General features: G+C 41.0%; 1 protein-coding gene across 1 annotated transcript in view; it reads left to right on the top strand.

Annotated features, from left to right (window-relative positions):
* mslnb (mesothelin b) overlaps positions 1-12,305 on the top strand; it is a 35,846-nt gene extending 23,541 nt beyond the window's left edge. The window contains exons 84-108 of the mRNA XM_067405011.1: positions 743-828; positions 901-1,028; positions 1,144-1,269; positions 1,414-1,607; positions 3,561-3,649; positions 3,742-3,869; positions 3,983-4,101; positions 4,590-4,707; positions 4,780-4,995; positions 5,213-5,383; positions 5,472-5,615; positions 7,348-7,397; positions 7,483-7,612; positions 7,748-7,830; positions 7,919-8,048; positions 8,188-8,378; positions 8,458-8,548; positions 8,617-8,749; positions 8,956-9,143; positions 9,232-9,387; positions 9,848-9,984; positions 10,520-10,668; positions 10,755-10,849; positions 11,074-11,311; positions 11,651-12,305. Coding sequence (XP_067261112.1) covers positions 743-828; positions 901-1,028; positions 1,144-1,269; positions 1,414-1,607; positions 3,561-3,649; positions 3,742-3,869; positions 3,983-4,101; positions 4,590-4,707; positions 4,780-4,995; positions 5,213-5,383; positions 5,472-5,615; positions 7,348-7,397; positions 7,483-7,612; positions 7,748-7,830; positions 7,919-8,048; positions 8,188-8,378; positions 8,458-8,548; positions 8,617-8,749; positions 8,956-9,143; positions 9,232-9,387; positions 9,848-9,984; positions 10,520-10,668; positions 10,755-10,849; positions 11,074-11,311; positions 11,651-11,736 — 3,376 coding nt within the window. The 3' untranslated portion in view covers positions 11,737-12,305. The remainder of the gene's footprint in view (positions 1-742; positions 829-900; positions 1,029-1,143; positions 1,270-1,413; positions 1,608-3,560; positions 3,650-3,741; positions 3,870-3,982; positions 4,102-4,589; positions 4,708-4,779; positions 4,996-5,212; positions 5,384-5,471; positions 5,616-7,347; positions 7,398-7,482; positions 7,613-7,747; positions 7,831-7,918; positions 8,049-8,187; positions 8,379-8,457; positions 8,549-8,616; positions 8,750-8,955; positions 9,144-9,231; positions 9,388-9,847; positions 9,985-10,519; positions 10,669-10,754; positions 10,850-11,073; positions 11,312-11,650) is intronic.
* The last annotated feature ends 8,474 nt before the right edge of the window (positions 12,306-20,779 follow it).

The following is a 20,779-nucleotide window of genomic DNA, read 5'->3' as shown; positions in this document are numbered from 1 at the left end:
TATTGTGAAACATAACTACAATTTAAAATAATGGTTTTCGATTTTGATATACATAAAAATACAATTTATTCCTGTGATCAAAGCTGAATTTTCAGCATCATTACTCCAGTCTTCAGTGTCACATGATCCTTCAGAAATCATTCTCAAACGGTTGTGCTGCTTAATATTTTATATAACCTATGATACTTTTTTCAGGATTGTTTGGTGAATAAAAAGTTACAGAATAGCATTTATTCACACCATTCAAAATTTCTATTTTGAATAAATTCTGTTCTTTTTTAACTTTTTATTAATCAGTGAATCCTGAAAAATAGTGTTACAGGTTCCAAAAAAATATTCCGCAGCACAACTGTTTCTAACATTGATAATAACTGAGTACCAAATCAGCATATTAGACTAATTTCTGAAGGATCATGTGACACTGAAATAAATAACACAACAATTGCTGCAATAAAAATATATTTATTTTAACATATTTACTAAATTAGCAAAAAATAAATAACTGTTATTTCATGTTATGACCAAACAAAATGTTTATATTTATGTTTTTATATGATAAATTGTATATAAATATTATAAATTTATATAAATTTCCCAAAATTTCTAATGAATTCCCATAAATTCCTATAAATTCCTGTTAAGTGTCCAAATTGGAACATTTCCAAAATTCCCCAGGTTAAGTTCCGGTGGAAACTTTCCGCCCCTTTGCAACCCTAGTCCTCACTGACGCTTGTTCTTACAGGGTGCAGATGCTGAGCTCGTCCAGCTCCACCTTCCAGCCTGCAACGCAAGATCAGATCTATCAGCAGATCCTCAGCTCTCTCACAGGTGTCCGTCCATCCGTCCCTCCGTGCATCCATGTGTTTATCACTCCATCCACTCATCCTTCTGTCTCCACAGGCCCCACCCCGCTGCGCTGCTATGGCAACCAGAGCTACTACGCTTTCCTGACGTCATCCTTCCAGAGTTTCCAGTTCCCGAATCTGACCACCTTCCTGTCCCTGATGCCACCCGCCCGTGTGCCAGAGGTCAGACACGTCAGGCCGTCTCCATCTGCCGATTACAGATCACATCCAATGAATAAATCAAGTGTTGAAGGAATGGAGTGTTCTGCTGTTGTTTGACGCGTGTGTCGCCTCACAGCTGATGGAGTCGATGTCTCCAGTGGAGGTCAGCAGTCTCCTGAACCGCCCGAACGCCGTGGACGATGTTACCAAAATCTGCCAGCTCTTCACAAACTACCCAAAGACACCCCAGTACTTACAGACGGTACGGACATCTTACACTCATTTGAGATAGTTTTGTCAGATAATATCTTATTATCAGCTGGTCATGTTTAATGAATATGCATTACTCTCATTTACTGTGAAATGGCCAGAGCAGCAAATGAGTCTGTGTGTCTGTGTCCCGCAGCAGCCGCTGGGGTCCGTGGCTTTGGGCCGGCAGGTGTTGTCCTGCGTCTGGCCTCAGGTTCTGAAGGTGCAGGTCCAGTCTGAGGTGGATCAGTGGTTCGATTCTCGACTCGTTCAGTACCTGCCGCTGCTCACCTCACAGTTCATCGGTCCGGACGTCATGCAATATTCCTCCTGTCTCTCCTTCAAGAAGTTGTGAGTAGCACGTTTTCAACATTATGATAATAAGTGAAGCGGTGTTGTGCAGCAATTAACAGATACAAGCCTAAAGGTGATATAATAATCAATCATTACTGCTTAGGTAAAAAATTCAACTGTTAAAACATGGAATAAGGTACCACGAATCAGTGGATTTGACATTAATATGGATGTATTATCAGTCATAAAGTAACCATTAAAAAAATTCTTATCATTCAAAAAATATACTGTATGTCAGCCATTTATATCAGTGTGATTCAGAACCATTGTTGCCCACTAGAGGGAGCCACAGGGTAGCAAATCCTTTAAGATCTGTTTAAAGACTGTTAAATATAAAATTACCTACAAAATTGTTCAATAAATTTACATTGATTTATTTTTGTTAACTGGCGACATATATGCAATTGACACTGAATCACGTTTTATATTTGTGTAATTTATTTTGTTCAACTCAATCAGAGTTTCTTTGTTGTGATCTTACACGATTTTAAATGAATAGTTTCACAAATAATTCAGCATCACTCAAGTAACATCATAGATAGTAATACTCAAATTCACCACAAGGGGTCATTATAACAGTATAAGCTCCAAACTCAGATTTCACAGGAATATTAAAACGAAAATTTCAGCAAACTAAAATAAAGTGTCAATTCTTCGAAATTTAAAATTATTCCAAATGTTGTAAACAATACAAACACGGTAGTGGCACCCTACACATAAACACAAAACCCACCGTCAGCATTTTCATCACGTGAATTGAAATACTACTATACGAAAATGCACATCATTCTCGCACATTATGCACATGAACATCACATTGCACACGTACCGAATTCTGTTTTACCGAGAACTCATAACACCCCTCACATGCAACTGCACACAATCTTTGATCATCTCGAACCCTAAACATAAAACACACGCTACATAAACACGATGAAATGAACACAGACTATTACCGAATGTTTTTTTTTTTCTCCATTTTAACACTTGTTTGCCACCTGATGTCACCTGTTGGAGTTTGGGTTCCTTGCCGCTGTCGCCTTTGGCTTGCTTAGTTGGGGACACTTGACATTTGACTTGACATTTGATATTCAACAGTTTTCTTGACATTTATTCAACAGTGCTTTGATCTGCCTGCATTGACACTATTCTTGAAGAGCTGCTGTGCAGCCAAAATTTATGCACCAGTTATCAATGTAAAGCTGCTTTGACACAATCTGCATTGTAAAAAGCGCCATATAAATAAAGGTGACTTGACTATTAGACCAAATTAAATGATTATCATCACATTCACTCATACAGATCATGGAGGTTGATTCAAGATTAGATCAAAGACTATAAAATAACACAAGACACATCACTTGAATTGTTTTGAATGGGAGAAAGCGCAATGCGCAATATGGCGGAATATGTAAAAAAAAAAGTCATTGCGTCACTGCAGCAGCTGTTAGAAGCTCCGGTTCTGATAGAAACAGTCAAACGCACGCCTCCGAAATGAGACGCAAGAGACGCGCATTTAGAACTGCACATGCGCATTAGCCTGATCCAGCCTGAAAAATACAGTTTTTTTTTTATGATTTTAGCGTTTAGAAAAAAAATTACAAGACAGATATTGTAAGATTTTATTGGTGATTTCAAATATGAAGTTTAATCGAAAGCTTGGCGAACATCTTTGGAGAATTTGATGTTTCCACATTCAGAGAGATAGGAGCTACACTAGTTGAATGCCCAAGAGATGCCGTTTCAAAGATGGCCGCCGAGTGAAATGACTTGTCTAAAAGTGACTTTGATTAGATTGGTCTCTCATGCTCTGCTAAGCCATCTGTCTTAAAATCGCACGCTTAGCGTGTCATCATAACTTTGCTTGCTGATGAAGGAAAGATCTCATCAGAACTATTTCACCCTAAAATAAATCTGCTGATTACAGATTCTCTGTGTTTCTCTGTTTAGTGTTTCAGTAATGTCTAAATACAACTTCAGCACAGTAGAGTTTTCTCAGAGTGACGTCTACAATACCATCCTGGTCTACCTGAACACCTGTGAGTTACTGTTGATGGATTGCATGATTGATTCTGCTGTCTAGTAATAAAGAGGATTCGTTGGTGAACCGTGTTTGTCATGTGTTCCTCAGCTTCAGCTCCTAAATGTTATAACACCTCGAACCCCGATCTCAACTCCACCGCCTGGTTCGTAGACTACATCTCCGTCTTCTTGAGCTTCATCACTCTGGACGACCTGCTTCTCTTTGGCTCGATTCAGGTGTGACAACACTCTACCAGTTCAAAACGCTGTCCTCATTTATTCACTTGTGTCTTTCCAAACCTGTATGACTGTTTTCCTTTTCGGAACTCAATGACGTGTTTCTTTTTCAGCCATTCATGGTGAACCTGGAGAACCTGCAGCTCTTTAGCCAGATCAGCGTTCCTGATGATGTCATGGACTTCTACGTGACTGCACTGTTCGAGCAGAATCCGTCCTTCAGCGCCTACTAGTGAGAGACACCAATAATAACTAACCTTAATCGCATCTCACTAAACTACATTCTTGAAAATAAAGGTTCCTAAAGGAACAGTGCCACAGAAGAACCATTTTGGGCTCCTCAAAGAACCTTTCAGTGATTAGTTCTTAAAATAACCATTTATTTTCTTTGTGTGAAGAAACTTTTTCAACTATAAAGAACCTTTTGTGCGATGGAAAGATTCCATTGATGTTAAAGTTCTTCGTGGAACCATCAATGCCAATAAAGAACCTTTATATTTAAGAGTGTACCATTTGAAATATCCCTCTGCTGAAAAGACTGCTCTGGTTTGATGGTTTTAGAGAAGTTTTGGCCACTTGTCTGTGAGACCATCTAAACCAGCTTAGACCAGCAAACCAACGAAGGCTGGTTGCAGCTGTTGTTTCAGCAGAAATGTGAGATTTGAAGCTACAAAAGACGCCCCGATGAATAGCTTTAATGTGGTGTTTGCGTGTCTGTAGTCTGCCTGTGAAGTTCCGCTGCTTGGCTCCTGCGAGCTCCTTCATTCAGTTGACTCCAGAGGAGGTGAAGAACGTCTCTTCCAGCATCCATGAGAGCTGCACCAACATCCAACCCGACGTATGTACAGGAGTGTGTGTGTGTGTGTCTTCTGAAATAAGCTCTTTACAAGCTAAATGTGTGTGTGCGCAGGTGTTGGCAGCTGTGGCGAGCAGCGCGGAGGTTCTGACGGTGAACACCATTCAGGATCTGGGTCAGTCGTGCACGGGTTTGAGCACAGCTCAGATCAGCAGCGCCGGAGGGAACGTGCTGCTCAACTCGCTGTCTGTGCTCAGTCAGGTACAGGGCTGGAACCTCGATCAGGCCATGATGATCATACAGACCCTGCTGTCATCTGGAGATTTCCAGGTACAAACCGCCAGCGACGCTTCAAACCAACGCTGACATAACTGTGGCTCAGAGGAACTCAGTAGTGGTGTTTCATTCCTGAGTGGATCAGTGTTGTTGAACAAATTCAGTTTCTCATACAGTTAATCGATGATTCAGTGACTCAAACATACAGACAGGATGACTGTTGTATGAGTTTAGATGTACTAACACACACCTGTGTCTCTGTCTACGGCAGATTAATAGTGCGGACAGTCTGGAGAATTTGGGTTCATTGATTATTGGTGTTCAAACATCAATCATCAACGTAATCTCAGGAAATGTGTGGCTTCAGGCTGTGAAATCCCAATCGTTCTTGGCCAGTGTCACCGGCGCATCCATTATTGTCCAACAGAACATCGTCAGCCAGGTAACACACACACACACACACACACACACACACACACACAAGTACATCTCAGGTTTGTCTCGTGACGCCTCTCTCTGTCTCTCTTTAGATCATTGCCGTGAACAGCTCGTCTGACGGCGTCATCACAAACGTTCCTGACCTGATGGCGACGGAGATCCCACGCAACTTCCTGCTGGGCGTGTCGTCCTCATCCGTGGAGATGATCAATCAGAAGAAATGGAAACACGAGCAGGTGCGTCAGGCTGAGAAATCACTCTTACAAGAAAAAGAGTTCTGTCAGGAGCTTCATCTGTAGAGCACTTTATGGGTTCCCATCAAGGCATCATTTTATGGAATTAGTTTTAACTAATTAATTTTGTTTAAAAAAAAAAAAAAAAAACGTTTTATGAATTAAACAGCTCATAAACATGCCATTAGACATGAAAGAATTGTGCAATTATTTAAAGAGCACCTATTATGCTGTTTTCATGCTTGAATGTTTAAATACACATTACTTTTCCCATATTTGTCATTAGCTATGTTTCCATCCTCCTATTTTTATGCAAGTTTGGGATATCATAATTTGTTCTCTTTGACTCACTGGATGGAAACAGTGCTTTATTTGCAACTGTTTTATGCAATATTCCAAGTCAAATTCACAACTTTGGATGGAAACAGAGCGTTACTGACAGACTGGGAAGAGATACCTGTTTAGTTCCTGTCTCTATGAAGCCCCTCCTTCTAAAAAAAGCACCAAATGCTCTGATTGCTCGGCTGGAGCAGTGTGTTGTGATTGGCCAAGCGCCTTGTGCGTGTTTGGGAAATGTCCCACCCCTTAACGTAACCGCCAGTTTCAACACACCACTAACTAACTCAACCAGACCCCGCTCCTTTATTTTGCATATTAATTATTTAAAGGGATGGTTGATTATGATTTCACTTTTTTAACTTTAGTTAGTGTGTAATGTTGGTTTGATCATAAACAACATCTGCAAAGTTACGACACTCAAAGTGAAAGAGAAGCAAGGGAAGTTTTTTGTCTTGTAAAGAATTCTTTAAGGACTACAACAAACAGCTTGTAGGGACTACAATGAGCTTCTTCCTGGGTTGGTGACATCACAAACCCTAAAATTTACATAAACGCACAACAAAGGGGGCGGGGCCATGTTTGGTTGCTTTATAGAAGAGGAAGAGTTGTTGTAGTCGAGTGTTGTTCATTTTACGCCGGACTGCTTCACAAACGAGGGTCAATTCAACACAAAAGATGAACATGACGGCACATGCTAGTGGATGAGTTGAATCAACTCCACAGCAACTACATCAATTTATCCACTAACCATTCAGAAACGTCTAAAAGTTGTAACTTCTTCCTGAGTCTCTCCATCAGTGTCGACTCCGGTTTGAACAATGTAAGGCTGAACACTTTCCTCATTTTGGCTGCGTGAGATTCTCCAGCTTTGTTGTTGTTGAGCTGTTAAAGCTCCGCCCTCTTCTGGAGCAGCAGCTCATTTGCATTTAAAGGGACACACACAAAAACGGCGTGTTTTTGCTCACACCCAAATAGAGGTAAATTTGACAAGCTATAATAAATGATCTGTGGGGGATTTTGAGCTGAAACTTCACACACACATTCTGGAGACACCAGAGACTTTATTACATCTTGTGAAAAGGGGCTCTCCCTTATTTAAAAGAGGAATATTGTGACGTGTTTGTTCCTGGAAGAAAACTCAAGACTACTATGGAGGTGTTTCAGGGAGTTCAGAAATATATAGAGAATAACTCCCAGTGGAGGCACTTTGCAGAGCTTTTTCATGCTCAGACAGCAGCATTACACACTAAAGAATGATGAACATGGACAAGAGCACAACAGGTCCTCTTTTACACATTCCTCAGGATATAACAGAACCCCACTGAACCGTTTTTTCTAAGAGTGCATGTTATTTTCTATTAGAAACGTAAATGACATGAAATTCTCTTCCTCTCAGGCCGTTTTGCTCTTTGAAAGCGTCGCCGCGGAGTTCAGTGACCCAGACGCGTGAGTGAAGACAGTTATTATTACCATCATTAGTCAGGCTGGCTGGTGAGGTTTTAGTTTTGACCATATGTTGGTGTTTGTGTAGCATGTCTTTCCAGGTGCTGCAGGGTTTCACCTGTTCACGAATCCAGAGCTTCAGCACCAGTAAAGTCATGAGTCTGATCCGCGGCTGCCGGCGGCGAGTCAACCAGACGCTCGTCCTGCAGGAGTCTCAGGTGAACACTGATAAACAAATGTTGTCATTTACAGTCAGAGACTCATGAAGCGTTTATAAAGGAACAAAATGTGTATCAGGTTTTCAGAAATGACCTCACCTGATGTGTTGATGTGTGTGTATGATTGTCCTTCAGCTGACCTGCATGTACAACTACATCAAGAGCGCTGACCTGAACGCCTTCTCGCAGTACCCTCCCGAAGTGCTCATCTACTACAAGTACGTCGGCAGGATTATTTGTGCTCATGGAGGAGTTCGTGAAGACTGGCTCCTCACACAGCTGTCGCTCTGTTTGTTTGTGTTGCAGTTACTCTATGATTGACAGATCTCTCTGCCGCTCGTACTTTGCTTCGCTGGGAAAGGCCGACTTCTCAGTGCTGTCCAGCACTCTGTCCTTCAAGAAACAAATCCTGTTCAACAGCGCCACAGAGTGTCTGGTGAGCGCAAACACGCACGAATCACATGACACACAACCTCATATTTGAGCTTTCCATATTCATTCATAGACTTCAAAAATATTTAGGTCAAAATGTAAAATTTATGTATTTGAATTGCATGTAAAATCATGTCTTTCAGGGAATCTCCGGGTTCAACGTCACTCAGGAGCAGATGGATGTTCTGGGCAGCATGTGCTGCTTCCTGAGCACCGACTACATTCAGAACTCGGACCCGTACCTGCTGGAGAAGCTCAAACAGTGTCCGGATCTATCGGCTCAGCAGATCTCTGCGGTCGAGAGCGTCCTACTCAGAGGAAACACGGTCTATGGGTACAAACTCACTCACTCACACATCACACACACACAAATCAATGCATGAGCACAGACTGATGTGAGATGTTCCTCTCAGATCTTCAAACAGCTGGAACAGAACCACTCTGGAGAACCTGGGGATCCTTCCGCTGTACGTTACCGCCAACATATGGAGCAAATTCAAACAGGTACGAGAGCGTCTGGAGAAACACGCGGCTGTTTGTGAATTTCACTGATAACTCTGTGTGTGTGTTAGGAAATCAAGCAGAGGTTTCTCAAGACGTTTATCCGTGACCTGAGGAATACCAACAAGGCTTCAGAGATGAAGATCCTCAACATGATGAACGAGGTCAACAAAATCTCACGAGTCAGAATCAAGAGATCCGCTGGTGAGAAATCCCACAAAAACATTATTACAATATTCACCAAGCAAAAACAACAGGACATAAACACAAGCGTCTGTTATACGAGGGTCGTGTAGTCTCTTGGTTTGCACTTTTACTTTGAAATGATCACACTGACCCAACTTTACTATAATCACAACAGTAATATTTCTGAAGCTTTCATTCGCGTGTTCTTCTCTCATCTCCTGTAGAAACGAAGTGTACTGAAGCAGAAATAACGCAGGTTCAGGTTTACAGCGACATGTTTCCGTTTGCCTACGACGTGACGCAGTTTAACGCCTGTTTGATCGTCCAAACGCTGAAGGACAACCTGGAGGCCATCACTGACCGAGTGTACGACAGGAGCTACCAGCGGATCGTGCTGGACAAACTCTACCAGGTAACGACACACACCTGAACCCTGCTGTGACTGCGCTGTCAATCACAGGGTTGCCATAGAGACGCCATGTGTTTCCCGCCCCCCACAGGCGTATCCCGACGGACTGCCTGACGAGGTGCTGCAGGTTTTAGGCTCCACCTCCCGCGCAGCCACACCTGATGATGTCAGAAAGTGGAACGTGAAGAAGATCGACACACTCGCGTCCCTGATGAACACACGCAACGGAGACTGGAACGCCGAAATGGTACAGTGTGTGTGTGTGTGTGTGTGTGTGTGTGTGTGTGTGTGTGTGAATCATCCCAGCTAATATGTTCTAAGAACGTTTTGGTAACATTATGTTATGACAATGTGATTTAGAAATACATTTTTGAGAACATTATTAAAGACCATAACTTTGAACACACGTTTTCATACTATTATAAACATTGAATTTCCAATAGTTTGCTGTTGTTCCATCTAATTAGGTTCTTTTTCGACTGTGAAACAATGACTGGGCCACCTTGTGGACAAACTAATTAGTGCAAATAAATCTGGCTGTGTGTGTACCACACTGATGATGAAACTGATTTTCAGGCTCCCTGTATGCAAACACTAGAGTACACATAAAAGCTGAAGTATACTTTGGGCTTCAGCAGGACCAAACGTCATGAAGTCGGTCTGGTTCTGCTGGTTCTTCACAGTGTGTGTGTGATTCTCTCTCTCAGGTCCAGCTGCTGGTCAGTAAGTATCTCAGTGTGAGTGGAAACACTCTCGGCACTAATGAGATGAACGCGCTGGGAGGAACGAACCTGTGTGCGCTGACCACGAGTGTGCTGAGCAACATCACGGCCGCCAGCTTGGAGTGAGTACACACACACACACACACACACGCACACACACACACACACACACACACACACACACACACACACACACACACACACTCACACACACACACACCCTCTCAGAAAGTGAGAACTGGCCTAATGGACACTTTTCTTATATTGTCCTCACTCCAATAGTATAAAACTTAACAAAGATAAGTATATAACTACATCTTTGTTTTTGTATCTTTGTTGGGAGTTCTGTTGTTGTGTTAATAATATATTCCATCCCTGAAACTGTCACAGAAACCTTTTAGAGTTTTTGCATATTAAATCATTATTTAGTGTTTTTAATCATCCTTTTTCTTCATGGAGACTGTTGGTTGATCTCCACAATGTGGATGATTTCAGGTTTTGGGCTGTGGGGGGACTTTTGCACAAATGTAGGTTAAACCTGTAGACTCATATGTGTGTGTATGTGTTTGTGTGTGTGTGTGTGTGTGTGTGTGTGTGTGTGTGTGTGTGTGTGTGTGTGTGTGTGTGTGTGTGTGTGTGTATGTGTGTGTGTTTCAGGCGAGCTTCTGCTCTCTCTTTGACCAACTGCAGCTCAGAGAAGAAGTCGATTCTGTTCAGTATCGCTCTGAACGCATTCAGCACAAAAAACACACGCAGTACAAACACCGTCAGCATCCCGACGTACCAGCTGCTGCAGAACTACCTCGGTAACGACACATTCACATAGACACACATAGACGTCACACTGCTGCTGTCAGGCTGAACTTGAGTGTGTGTGTGTGTGTGTGTGCAGGTGGTGCTGATTCGACATTCATTAGTAAACTTGCGAACTCCGCTGTGAATATGGACGTGCCGACCTTCATAAGTCTGCAGCAGAGCGTCATCAACGTGAGTCTGTGATTCATGTCTGATGATGGTGTGTCACTAAAATCACCAGTGCATCAGAAAACATTCACATTAATGCACTTTTACACACTTCACACTTCACATGTACACACTTGAGAAAGCAAATGAAGCTCTCAACTTTAATATTTCAGTGTCATTGAAAATTCATAGAAATATGATGTATTTAAAAAGTAATTAATCGTGATAAAATGGATGTGTTTGTGTAGGTGCTGAAAGTGACTGATGTGAAGAGTCTGCTGGGGGTGAACGTAGGAGATCTGAAGACGTATGAAAGCACAGCACAGGTACAGGAGTGGATCAGGCTTCAGCCGCAGTCGGATCTCGAGACGCTGCAGATCGGCCTGACGGGCGGCAGGAACGCCTCTGACACCACCGCGACCACTGCGGCCACCGCGGCCAACGCGACCAGCACCACTAAAGGCCCGTCAGTCGCCGCCACCACAGGTAACCCTCACGCGCTCACCAACCGGCCCACATCTGGTACATGTGGATTACATGTTGACCGGATCTGGGCCGACACTATGTTGCTGTCAGGGAACACACCCAAAACTGCGAATTTAACTCCTGCGCAAATCTGCAATATGGCATAAAACATTAGTGGATAAAGCAGCATTTCCTTCCCATGTGTTCAAAAGAACAAAGTCGTTACATACACACTAAATACACATAGTCACACAATGCTGATGTTGTTAACATTAACAATCTGAGAACACGGTATAACAATAATAATAATTTGCACGGTTTGACGTGATCACATCTCAATATCTGCGTGTCTCTCTGCAGCCGCTGCATCCCCAGTTTGGGCACCGGTCTGTCTGCAGCTGCTCCTATTGGCTGTTACCATGACAACACTGCAGCTGCTGCACTGATGACATCATCAGCTGAATGGCACACTGTGATAATCTCTCTCTGTCTGTCTCTGTCTAGTATTTAAAAGAGTTTCTGCACTTTCGCCTGTAATGCACTTTCACTTTTCATGAAGTGTCATGAACTGTTTCTGTGTGGAATTGATGAATAAATCACATTTGATTCAAACTGAAACACGCATTTATCAGGATCTTATGTCATTTACTGCTAATGTTTCAGAGAGAAAGAAACATAAATAAAGGTTGCTGCGGTCACATCTGATTCACTCGCATCAACACTGTTAAAATTTAACCCAAATACAGTTAGTTAAAATAAATGAAAACTGTCTCAATGAACGATATTTAAAAAAAAACTTGTAATAGAAAATGTACTTTTGTGTATGTAAACTCTTGTAAACCTTGCAACATGTCTATCAACACACAACCTCAGGTTACTCCACAAGAACTGAAGCTGTTATGTGTAAAATCTTTGTATGGATAAAAGCATATATGACAGATGATTGTCTTTGTTGTCATTTTCACACATTTCCTTATATGTTCAAATAAAATATATATATATTTGTTCTCTTTAATCATTCAATGAATTTTATTTCAAATCCTACATACCTTTTTCTTCACATTGAAGAGTTCAGTATGAGTGGGTAGAAGATATAATGTACTGGGCTTTTAAGACACACATGAATTCCTGGAGTGCTTTATATTTTCTCAATTGGCGGCAAGCAGTGCTGAGGAGAGCTAGTGTTTTATGTCCATTAGAGTCAAAGGTAATCATGAGAAGAAATGTCATTCAAATACTATAAAGTATTATACAAGTACTATATAGCCTATAGTATTATGAAATTTTAACAAATTGCATCTAAAGCTCTGAACGAAAGATTGCACAAATGAGTTGTATATCGTTTGTTCTCTTTGCTCATCTTTTACTACAGGTGTCAGAGAGTGAGAAAACCACAAAAATGTTCATAAAAACATTTATTTCTAATTAGATACAGGTATGTGATGTTATCCATGTTATGTCTTTAAATCGGTTAATTTGGTTAGTCCCTTTAGTATGTGTTGTGTCATGTAAAATACTTTGAGCAGGGATGCACAAACGGTGATAAAGGTGCCTGGGGAAAAAAGCCACAAAAATGTACCCATAAAAAGCATTTATTCCATGATTAATAATGCTTGATTTTTTCAGGACTTCAATGATAAGGTGAGCGATGATAACAGTGTCATTGTCACGCATTGTTGTAGAAGCAGGTGATGACAAAGAAGGTAAGGCTAAAAGTTTTTAATAACACGCCCAAAAGGTAAATTCAACAAATACAAATGAAATAGTGTTGTGGCAAATTCGATGTCCCTTCAGTTCTGAACTCAAAGAAAACTCTCAAAACTGGGACCTGGAGATTCGACTCTAACTTTATTGTCAAGCAACAAAGTGAGATGCCAGCTGTATATCTGATCATCTCACTCACAACTCAAACTCTTTTCCCTTTCTCTTCCTGGAATCTCCCAAGTACTCTACAACACCTTCACCACAGTTACTTCATTAACCGGCTAGCTTGTTCTCTTTGTAAGGGTGACTGACTGCTAACTAATTTACATATTTTGCCTTACTCCTGTGACGTCCCCCAGCCTATTAAACCTATTGGTGCAGGATGCGGGGCTTCTAATTGGTTCACACCCATTAATTATGAACCGTATAAAAATGGTGTTGATAAGAAGCTCAAAGAGACGCTGATGAAAGATGTGAAAGACGCACTTTATGAGTTGGGTGTTTTAGAGGTAAGAGCTCAAGCTATTAATCCTGATGGGTTAGGGTTAGGTTTAACCTCTCCTCTTTATGATGCCGATCAAAATGCAAAGTTCAGTGAGATGTCTTTGCAAGAGAAACGGTTATGTGTTGATGCGGAAAAACTTCGTGCCGAGCGTGATGCATGTGCACTGAAAGAGAAGGAGTTAGAAAAGGATTTTGAGTTTAAGAAATTACAACAGCAATTGGAGATGCGTAAAATTGAGTTACAATTTGAAAAGAGAGACAAGAACGAGAGTTTCAGTTAAAGAAACTTGAGTTAGAACTGCAAAAGCAGTTGAAATTCCTGTTCAAGCTTCATCTGATGAATTCGTGCACGCTGCACCTGTGTTTGACGTTTATAAAAACATTCGATTAGTGCCGCTGTTTTTAGAGAAGGAAGTGGAGAAGTATTTCCAACATTTTAAAACGCGTTGCAGAGTCGTTGAAATGGCCAAAAGAATTTTGGACCTTACTGTTGCAGTGTGTTTTAGTGGGGCGAGCACAAGAGGTGTATTCAGCGCTGACTATTGAACAAAGTGGTAATTATGAAATCGTTAAGTCTGCTATTTTGCATGTTTATGAATTGGCACCTGAGGCATACCGCCAGAAATTTAGGAGTCATGTTAAATTTGAGAAGTGCACTTATCTTGAGTTTGCTAGAGAGAAATAGAACCTGTTTGATCGCTGGTGTTCTTCTGTAAAAATTACAACAAAAGAACAGCTTAGAGAGCTAATTCTTCTAGAAGAGTTCAAAAATTGTGTTCCAAGTGCTGTTGCTATGTATCTCAATGAACACAAAGTGACTAAATTGTCTGATGCTGCTCTAATGGCAGATGAATTTGTCCTTACTCATCAAGGTTCTGTTCATTTAAATGAGCTGACTAGGTCAAAGTTGAGCATCTCTGTTAAAAATAGAAAGGTGGTTGCACGGCCGAATGTTGTGTCAAATTTTGTTGACAATACTTCGGTAACAAGCACAAAAGGTGAGATGGTTTGCTTTTATTGTAGAAAGCCAGGACATAAAATCTCAGACTGTGCTGTTCTCAAAAAATTTCTACGTCAAGTGTAAACCATAGTCCTAACAAGCAGATTGGGCAGGTGAATGTCACTGTAAAGGAGAAAGTTAAAAACAGTGACTTTGGACCATTTCTCACTGATGGAAGTGTTTCCTTGCCTGACTCTGATGAAAAGGTTCCTGTTCGTATCCTTCGTGATACTGGGGCGGGACAGTTGTTTTTGCTGGAAGGACTTTTGCCTCTGTCTGAACATACTGCCACTGGGTCTCATGTGTTGGTTCGAGGGCTTGAAATGGACTACATGGATGTTCATCTACACCGCATTCATCTTAATTCCAGACTTGTGTCAGGTGACGTGGTTGTAGGAGTTCGTGCAATGCTTCCTATCCCTGGTGTTACTTTTATACTTGCCAATGACTTAGCTGGGGGGAATGTTTGGGAGAAGTCAGATTGTGGTGTTCCACCTATAGTAGTTCCTGTTGTGGATGAATTGAATGGATCTTCTAACTGTCCTAATTTATCTCCTGCTTGTGTAATAACTCGAGCAATGGCCAAGAGACAAATGTTTGATGAAACAGAAAATGTTCTTACTGATACTTTTCTTGCTTCTGTAAATTTCTCTCAACCAGGACCCAGTACTGTGTGTACTGAAGTTAAAGGTGTGAACCCTATGCATGAGTTACCGTCTGATGCTGAACACAAGATGAATAAGCCTGACTCAATGTCTGAAAGTCCATTTATGTGTGATGACCATGTTAACACTTGTCCTTTATCTTCACTTTATAGTGTGACTCGAGAAGAATTAATATCAGCACAGCACGCAGATGTCATCACTCCTTTTGAACACTTGATTGTCGACTGTGTTGGTCCTCTACCACGATCTAAAGCTGGGCATGCTTATTTACTTACTGTAATGTGCCAGTCTACATGTTATCCTGCAGCTTATCCATTGAGATCGATTACAACTAAATCAATTTTAAAGGCTTTAACAAGTTTTTTGTCTATCTTTGGCATCCCAAAAACCATTCAGTCTGATCAGGGCTCAAATTTTATGTCCAGACAATTTTCTAAAGCCATGCAACAACTCAAAGTTAAACACAACATCTCGAGTGCCTATCACCCTCAGAGTCAGGGAGGGCTGGAAAGATTCCATCAGACTCTTAAGTCACTTTTGAGATCGTATTGTGTTGAACTTGATTGTGACTGGGAGGATGGACTTCCTTGGATGCTGTTAGCTGTTTGTGAGGTTGTTCAAGAGAGCACAGGTTTTAGTCCTAATGAGTTAGTGTTTGGACATACTGTCAGGGGCCCTATTGCTGTCTTGGCAGATGCATGGAAAACATCTAATCCACCTGAGAACGTCCTAGACTACGTGAGTAACTTTCGTTATAGACTTTATGAAGCCAGAAATATTGCTCTAAGAAAATTAGGTAAGTCTCAAGGAAAGATGCAGAGGTTGTATGATCATAATGTTAAGTCCAGGAATTTTCAAGTAGGAGATAAAGTGCCCGCTTTGCTACCTGTTCTGAGTAGTCCATTTCAGGCTAGGTTCACTGGACCTTATACGATAGCGAAGTGTTATCCTAACAACAACTATCTTTTAAACACGCCTGATCGTAGAAAGAAAGTACAGGTTTATCATGTTAATTTATTAAAATCATATGTGACTCATGTACCTTCTTTGTCTATTGCTGTTGTGACAACTACTGAACTTCTAGATCCGAGTGTCTCTACAGTATCCGTAGATGTGGTTGACGATCCGGAGGAGATTAAAGGTCCTTCTCGGGGAGAAGTGGAAGGGCACCTCAACAATTCTGAGGCTCTAGCTAATTTAGCCGGTTATCTGTCTCATTTGTGTGAACCAGAGAAGACCAGTTCATTCCCCTCACTCTTTTCTGATGTTCCTACCCAAACTCATGTCATTGAACATGACATTGATGGCTCAACCCGTAAAACAACATCCATACCGTGCAAATCCTCTAAAAAGGAAGTTTCTTCAGAAAGAGGTGGATTATTTACTTGCTCATAATTTAGCAGAACCTAGTTTCAGTTCTTGGAGCTCTCCCTGCATTTTGGAGAGTAAATCTGATCATTCCTATCGTTTCTGTACTGACTACAGGAAGCTTAACTCTTTGACAAAACCTGATTGTTTCCCTCTTCCCAGAATCGATGACTGTGTAGATCGTTTGGGCTCTGCTCAGTTTGTTAGTAAATTCGATCTTCTAAAAGGCTATTGGCAGGTGCCCTTGACCTCACGTGCCAAAGAACTATCTGCTTTTATTACACCTGATAGCTTTCTACAGTACACCGTTATGCCTTTTGGAGTTCGAAATGCTCCTGCTACTTTTCAGCGGTTAGTAAATCGAGTGTTGTCTGGTTTGAGGGGATGTGAAGCTTACCTGGATGATATCGTTTTGTACAGTTCTTCATGGTTAGAACATCTGGCACAAATTAGAGAGCTTTTTGAGTGTTTGGCTAAGGCTAACTTGACTATAAATCTTGCCAAATGTGAATTTGTCAAGGCCACTGTGATCTATTTGGGTAAGGTGGTTGGCCGGGGGTGTGTGAAATCCATCAGCGCTAAAGTTGACGCTATCTGTAGTTTTCCTGTTCCAGCTACCCGTCGCGAGTTACGACGCTTTCTTGGGATGGTATGTTACTACAGAGGCTTTTGTCGGAACTTTGCGACTGTTGTTTCCCCTTTGACCGATTTGTTGAGCCCAAAGACACCTTTCACATGGTCACAACAGTGTCAGTGTGCCTTTGAAAATGCTAAGTCCCTCTTAGCCAATGCTCCTGTGCTGAAGTCGCCTCAGTTTGAAAAACCTTTTTTCCTTGCTATCGATGCTAGCACTTACGGCGCTGCGCTGTTCTTTCGCAAGATGTAAATGGGATTGAGCATCCGGTCAGTTATTTTTCAAAAAAGTTCAATCGTCACCATGTATTCTACCGTGGAGAAAGAGGCTTTAGCCCTCGTTTTAGCTGTTCAACACTTCGAGGTCTACTTGAGTCCAGTCTGTGGTCCCATTGTAGTATACACAGACCACAACCCATTAACATTTTTAGATCGAATGCATGGTAAGAACCAAAGAATTCTGAGATGGAGTCTAACTCTGCAACCTTTTCATTTGCAGATTAAACACATCTGTGGCAAGGATAACTTGATAGTCGATGCTCTATCTCGTGCGTAAGATATCCCAGTAGTGTCGGAAATCTTCTTTCCTCTCTCTTCTCTCTCTTTTCCAATATTTTTTTTTTCCCTCCATCCTTTCTTCTGTTCTCTCTATTTCTTCTCTCTAATGTCCTAGGGCCCAGGATTCCGGGAGTGAAGTGGAGTGGGATTACGGAGATAAGTATTGTTGTAATTTAAATTTCTGTTTGCACTGCAAATGGTTTTGTTTTCTCTTTTGTCGGTTCTTTAGGGAACCTCCTTTTGGAATGGGAGGTGTGACGTCCCCCAGCCTATTAAACCTATTGGTGCAGGATGCGGGGCTTCTAATTGGTTCACACCCATTAATTATGAACCGTATAAAGATGGTGTTGTATTCCCAGAGAGGAAGCACTCTCTGGGGAACATTCCTCAGGGGTGACTCATTTTATTTGTGTTGACTTGGTGCATGTAGCATAATTCTTTTGTTATTCTTTTGTTTTGTTTCTGATATACCCCTAGATATTCTGTTCATTATTTTTGCTTGTATAATTGGTTGAACTTAATAAATCTTTTTTGGAAAATTTGATTTTGTGGTCTAAGCCCTCTTTTATGTTGCGGCTTATAACGAGTGGGTCGTAACACTCCCTAATTGTGGAATTCTGCCAATGATGGTCATTTCTCATAGGCAAAATTAAACATTTTAAGACTAAACAGACTGCAAGAAAACTGTCTTAAATTTTACAATATTAAGCCTTAAAGGACAAATTTAATAATTTAATTGATGGGGTCTTAATTACAACAATAAAAGTTAGCATGATATTTTAGCCATACTGATGTCTAGAGAGAAAGTCCCTTTTTCTGTGGATTAAAGTCCTGCTCAGATGTATTACAGTAGCTATTTTCTGTGTAAATAAAAGGAAACAAACCTAAATGGTTCTTGCAATAATATGTTAAATTATCCATCATATTCCTACCTAAATTTAACATTTGCACTGGACAAAATATTTAGCACTGCCTTTTATGCTTAACTTGAACAAACAAACAAACAAACAAATCATTTAAAATATGAAATAAATGTCATAAAAAACAATCTTGTTCCTTATATAATTTTTGCTATATGGAATGCCAAAACTTTGAAGCTCGATATCTCAAAACTGCTCAGAACACAGATATCCTTATAATTCCAAGGGGATGAAATGTATAAAATTCCCAGACAGCAGGTGACTGTGCAGCATCCATTTACAAACAGGCAAATCCACGTTACTGTCACATCCTTTTACTGCTCTAATACAGATTCAGTCCAGACCCGGCATTCAGTGGGCGGGAACAACAGCAAAACAGATTCGGGCAACAACCACGGGAAATTAACTTTCAATTCAATTCAATTCACATTTATTTGTATAACACTTTTCATGATACATACCGTTTCAAAGCAGCTTTACAGAGAATGCATGTCAACATTACAATTTAGAGAATGCAGTTAGCTAATAATGTAATAAATTAGACAATTAATTTACAATTACTGTTAGCAGTTTAACTGAAGGTAGAAGCAATGAGCAATGAACACACATTTTTTTCTGGAGTGTTACAAGACAAGACAGCAAAAATCAGTATTGTACCTCAAAAACTTCAAGGTAAATCACGGAGTGGTCAAACTGTACTAATAATTAACTTCATACTGATTATGTTGTGTACCCATTATCCTGTTGAAAAAAAAAACCTACATACAGGTGCTGGTCATATAATTAGAATATCATCAAAAAGTTGATTTATTTCACTAATTCCATTCAAAAAGTGAAGCTTGTATATTATATTCATTCATTACACACAGACTGATATATTTCAAATGTTTATTTCTTTTAATTTTGATGATTATAACTGACAGCTAAGGAAAATCCCAATTTCAGTATCTCAGAAAATTAGAATATTGTGAAAAGGTTCAATATTGAAGACACCTGGTGCCACACTCTAATCAGCTAATTAACTCAAAACACCTGCAAAGGCCTTTAAATGGTCTCTCAGTCTAGTTCTGTAGGCTACACAATCATGGGGAAGACTGCTGACTTGACAGTTGTCCAAAAGACGACCATTGACACCTTGCACAAGGAGGGAAAGACACAAAAGGTCATTGCAAAAGAGGCTGGCTGTTCACAGAGCTCTGTGTTCAAGCACATTTATAGAGAGGCGAAGGGAAGAAAAAGATGTGGTAGAAAAAAGTGTACAAGCAATAGGGATAACCGCACCCTGGAGAGGATTGTGAAACAAAACCCATTCAAAAATGTGGGGGAGATTCACAAAGAGTGGACTGCAGCTGGAGTCAGTGCTTCAAGAACCACTACACACAGACATATGCAAGACATGGGTTTCAGCTGTTGCATTCCTTGTGTCAAGCCACTCTTGAACAACAGACAGCGTCAGAGTCTGGAGGAAGAGAGGAGAGGCACACAATCCTCATTGCTTGAGGTCCAGTGTAAAGTTTCCACAGTCAGTGATGGTTTGGGGTGCCATGTCATCTGCTGGTGTTGGTCCACTGTGTTTTCTGAGGTCCAAGGTCAACGCAGCTGTATACCGGGAAGTTTTAGAGCACTTCATGCTTCCTGCTGCTGACCAACTTTATGGAGATGCAGATTTCATTTTCCAACAGAACTTGGCGCCTGCACACAGTGCCAAAGCTACCAGTACCTGGTTTAAGGACCATGGTATCCCTGTTCTTAATTGGCCAGCAAACTCGCCTGACTTTAACCCCATAGAAAATCTATGGTGTATTGTGAAGAGGAAGATGCGATATGCCAGACCCAACAATGCAGAAGAGCTGAAGGCCACTATCAGAGCAACCTGGGCTCTCATAACACCTGAGCAGTGCCACAGACTGATCGACTCCATGCCACGCCGCATTGCTGCAGTAATTCAGGCAAAAGGAGCCCCAACTAAGCATTGAGTGCTGTACATGCTCATACTTTTCATGTTCATACTTTTCAGTTGGCCAAGATTTCTAAAAATCCTTTCTTTGTACTGGTCTTAAGTAATATTCTAATTTTCTGAGATACTGAATTTGGGATTTTCCTTAGTTGTCAGTTATAATCATCAAAATTAAAAGAA

Source organism: Chanodichthys erythropterus, chromosome 12 (genome assembly GCF_024489055.1).
Source record: "Chanodichthys erythropterus isolate Z2021 chromosome 12, ASM2448905v1, whole genome shotgun sequence".
Lineage (NCBI taxonomy): Eukaryota > Metazoa > Chordata > Actinopteri > Cypriniformes > Xenocyprididae > Chanodichthys > Chanodichthys erythropterus.
The sequence above is the reverse complement of the archived record's forward strand: the minus strand, read 5'-3'. Positions and strand labels throughout refer to the sequence as shown.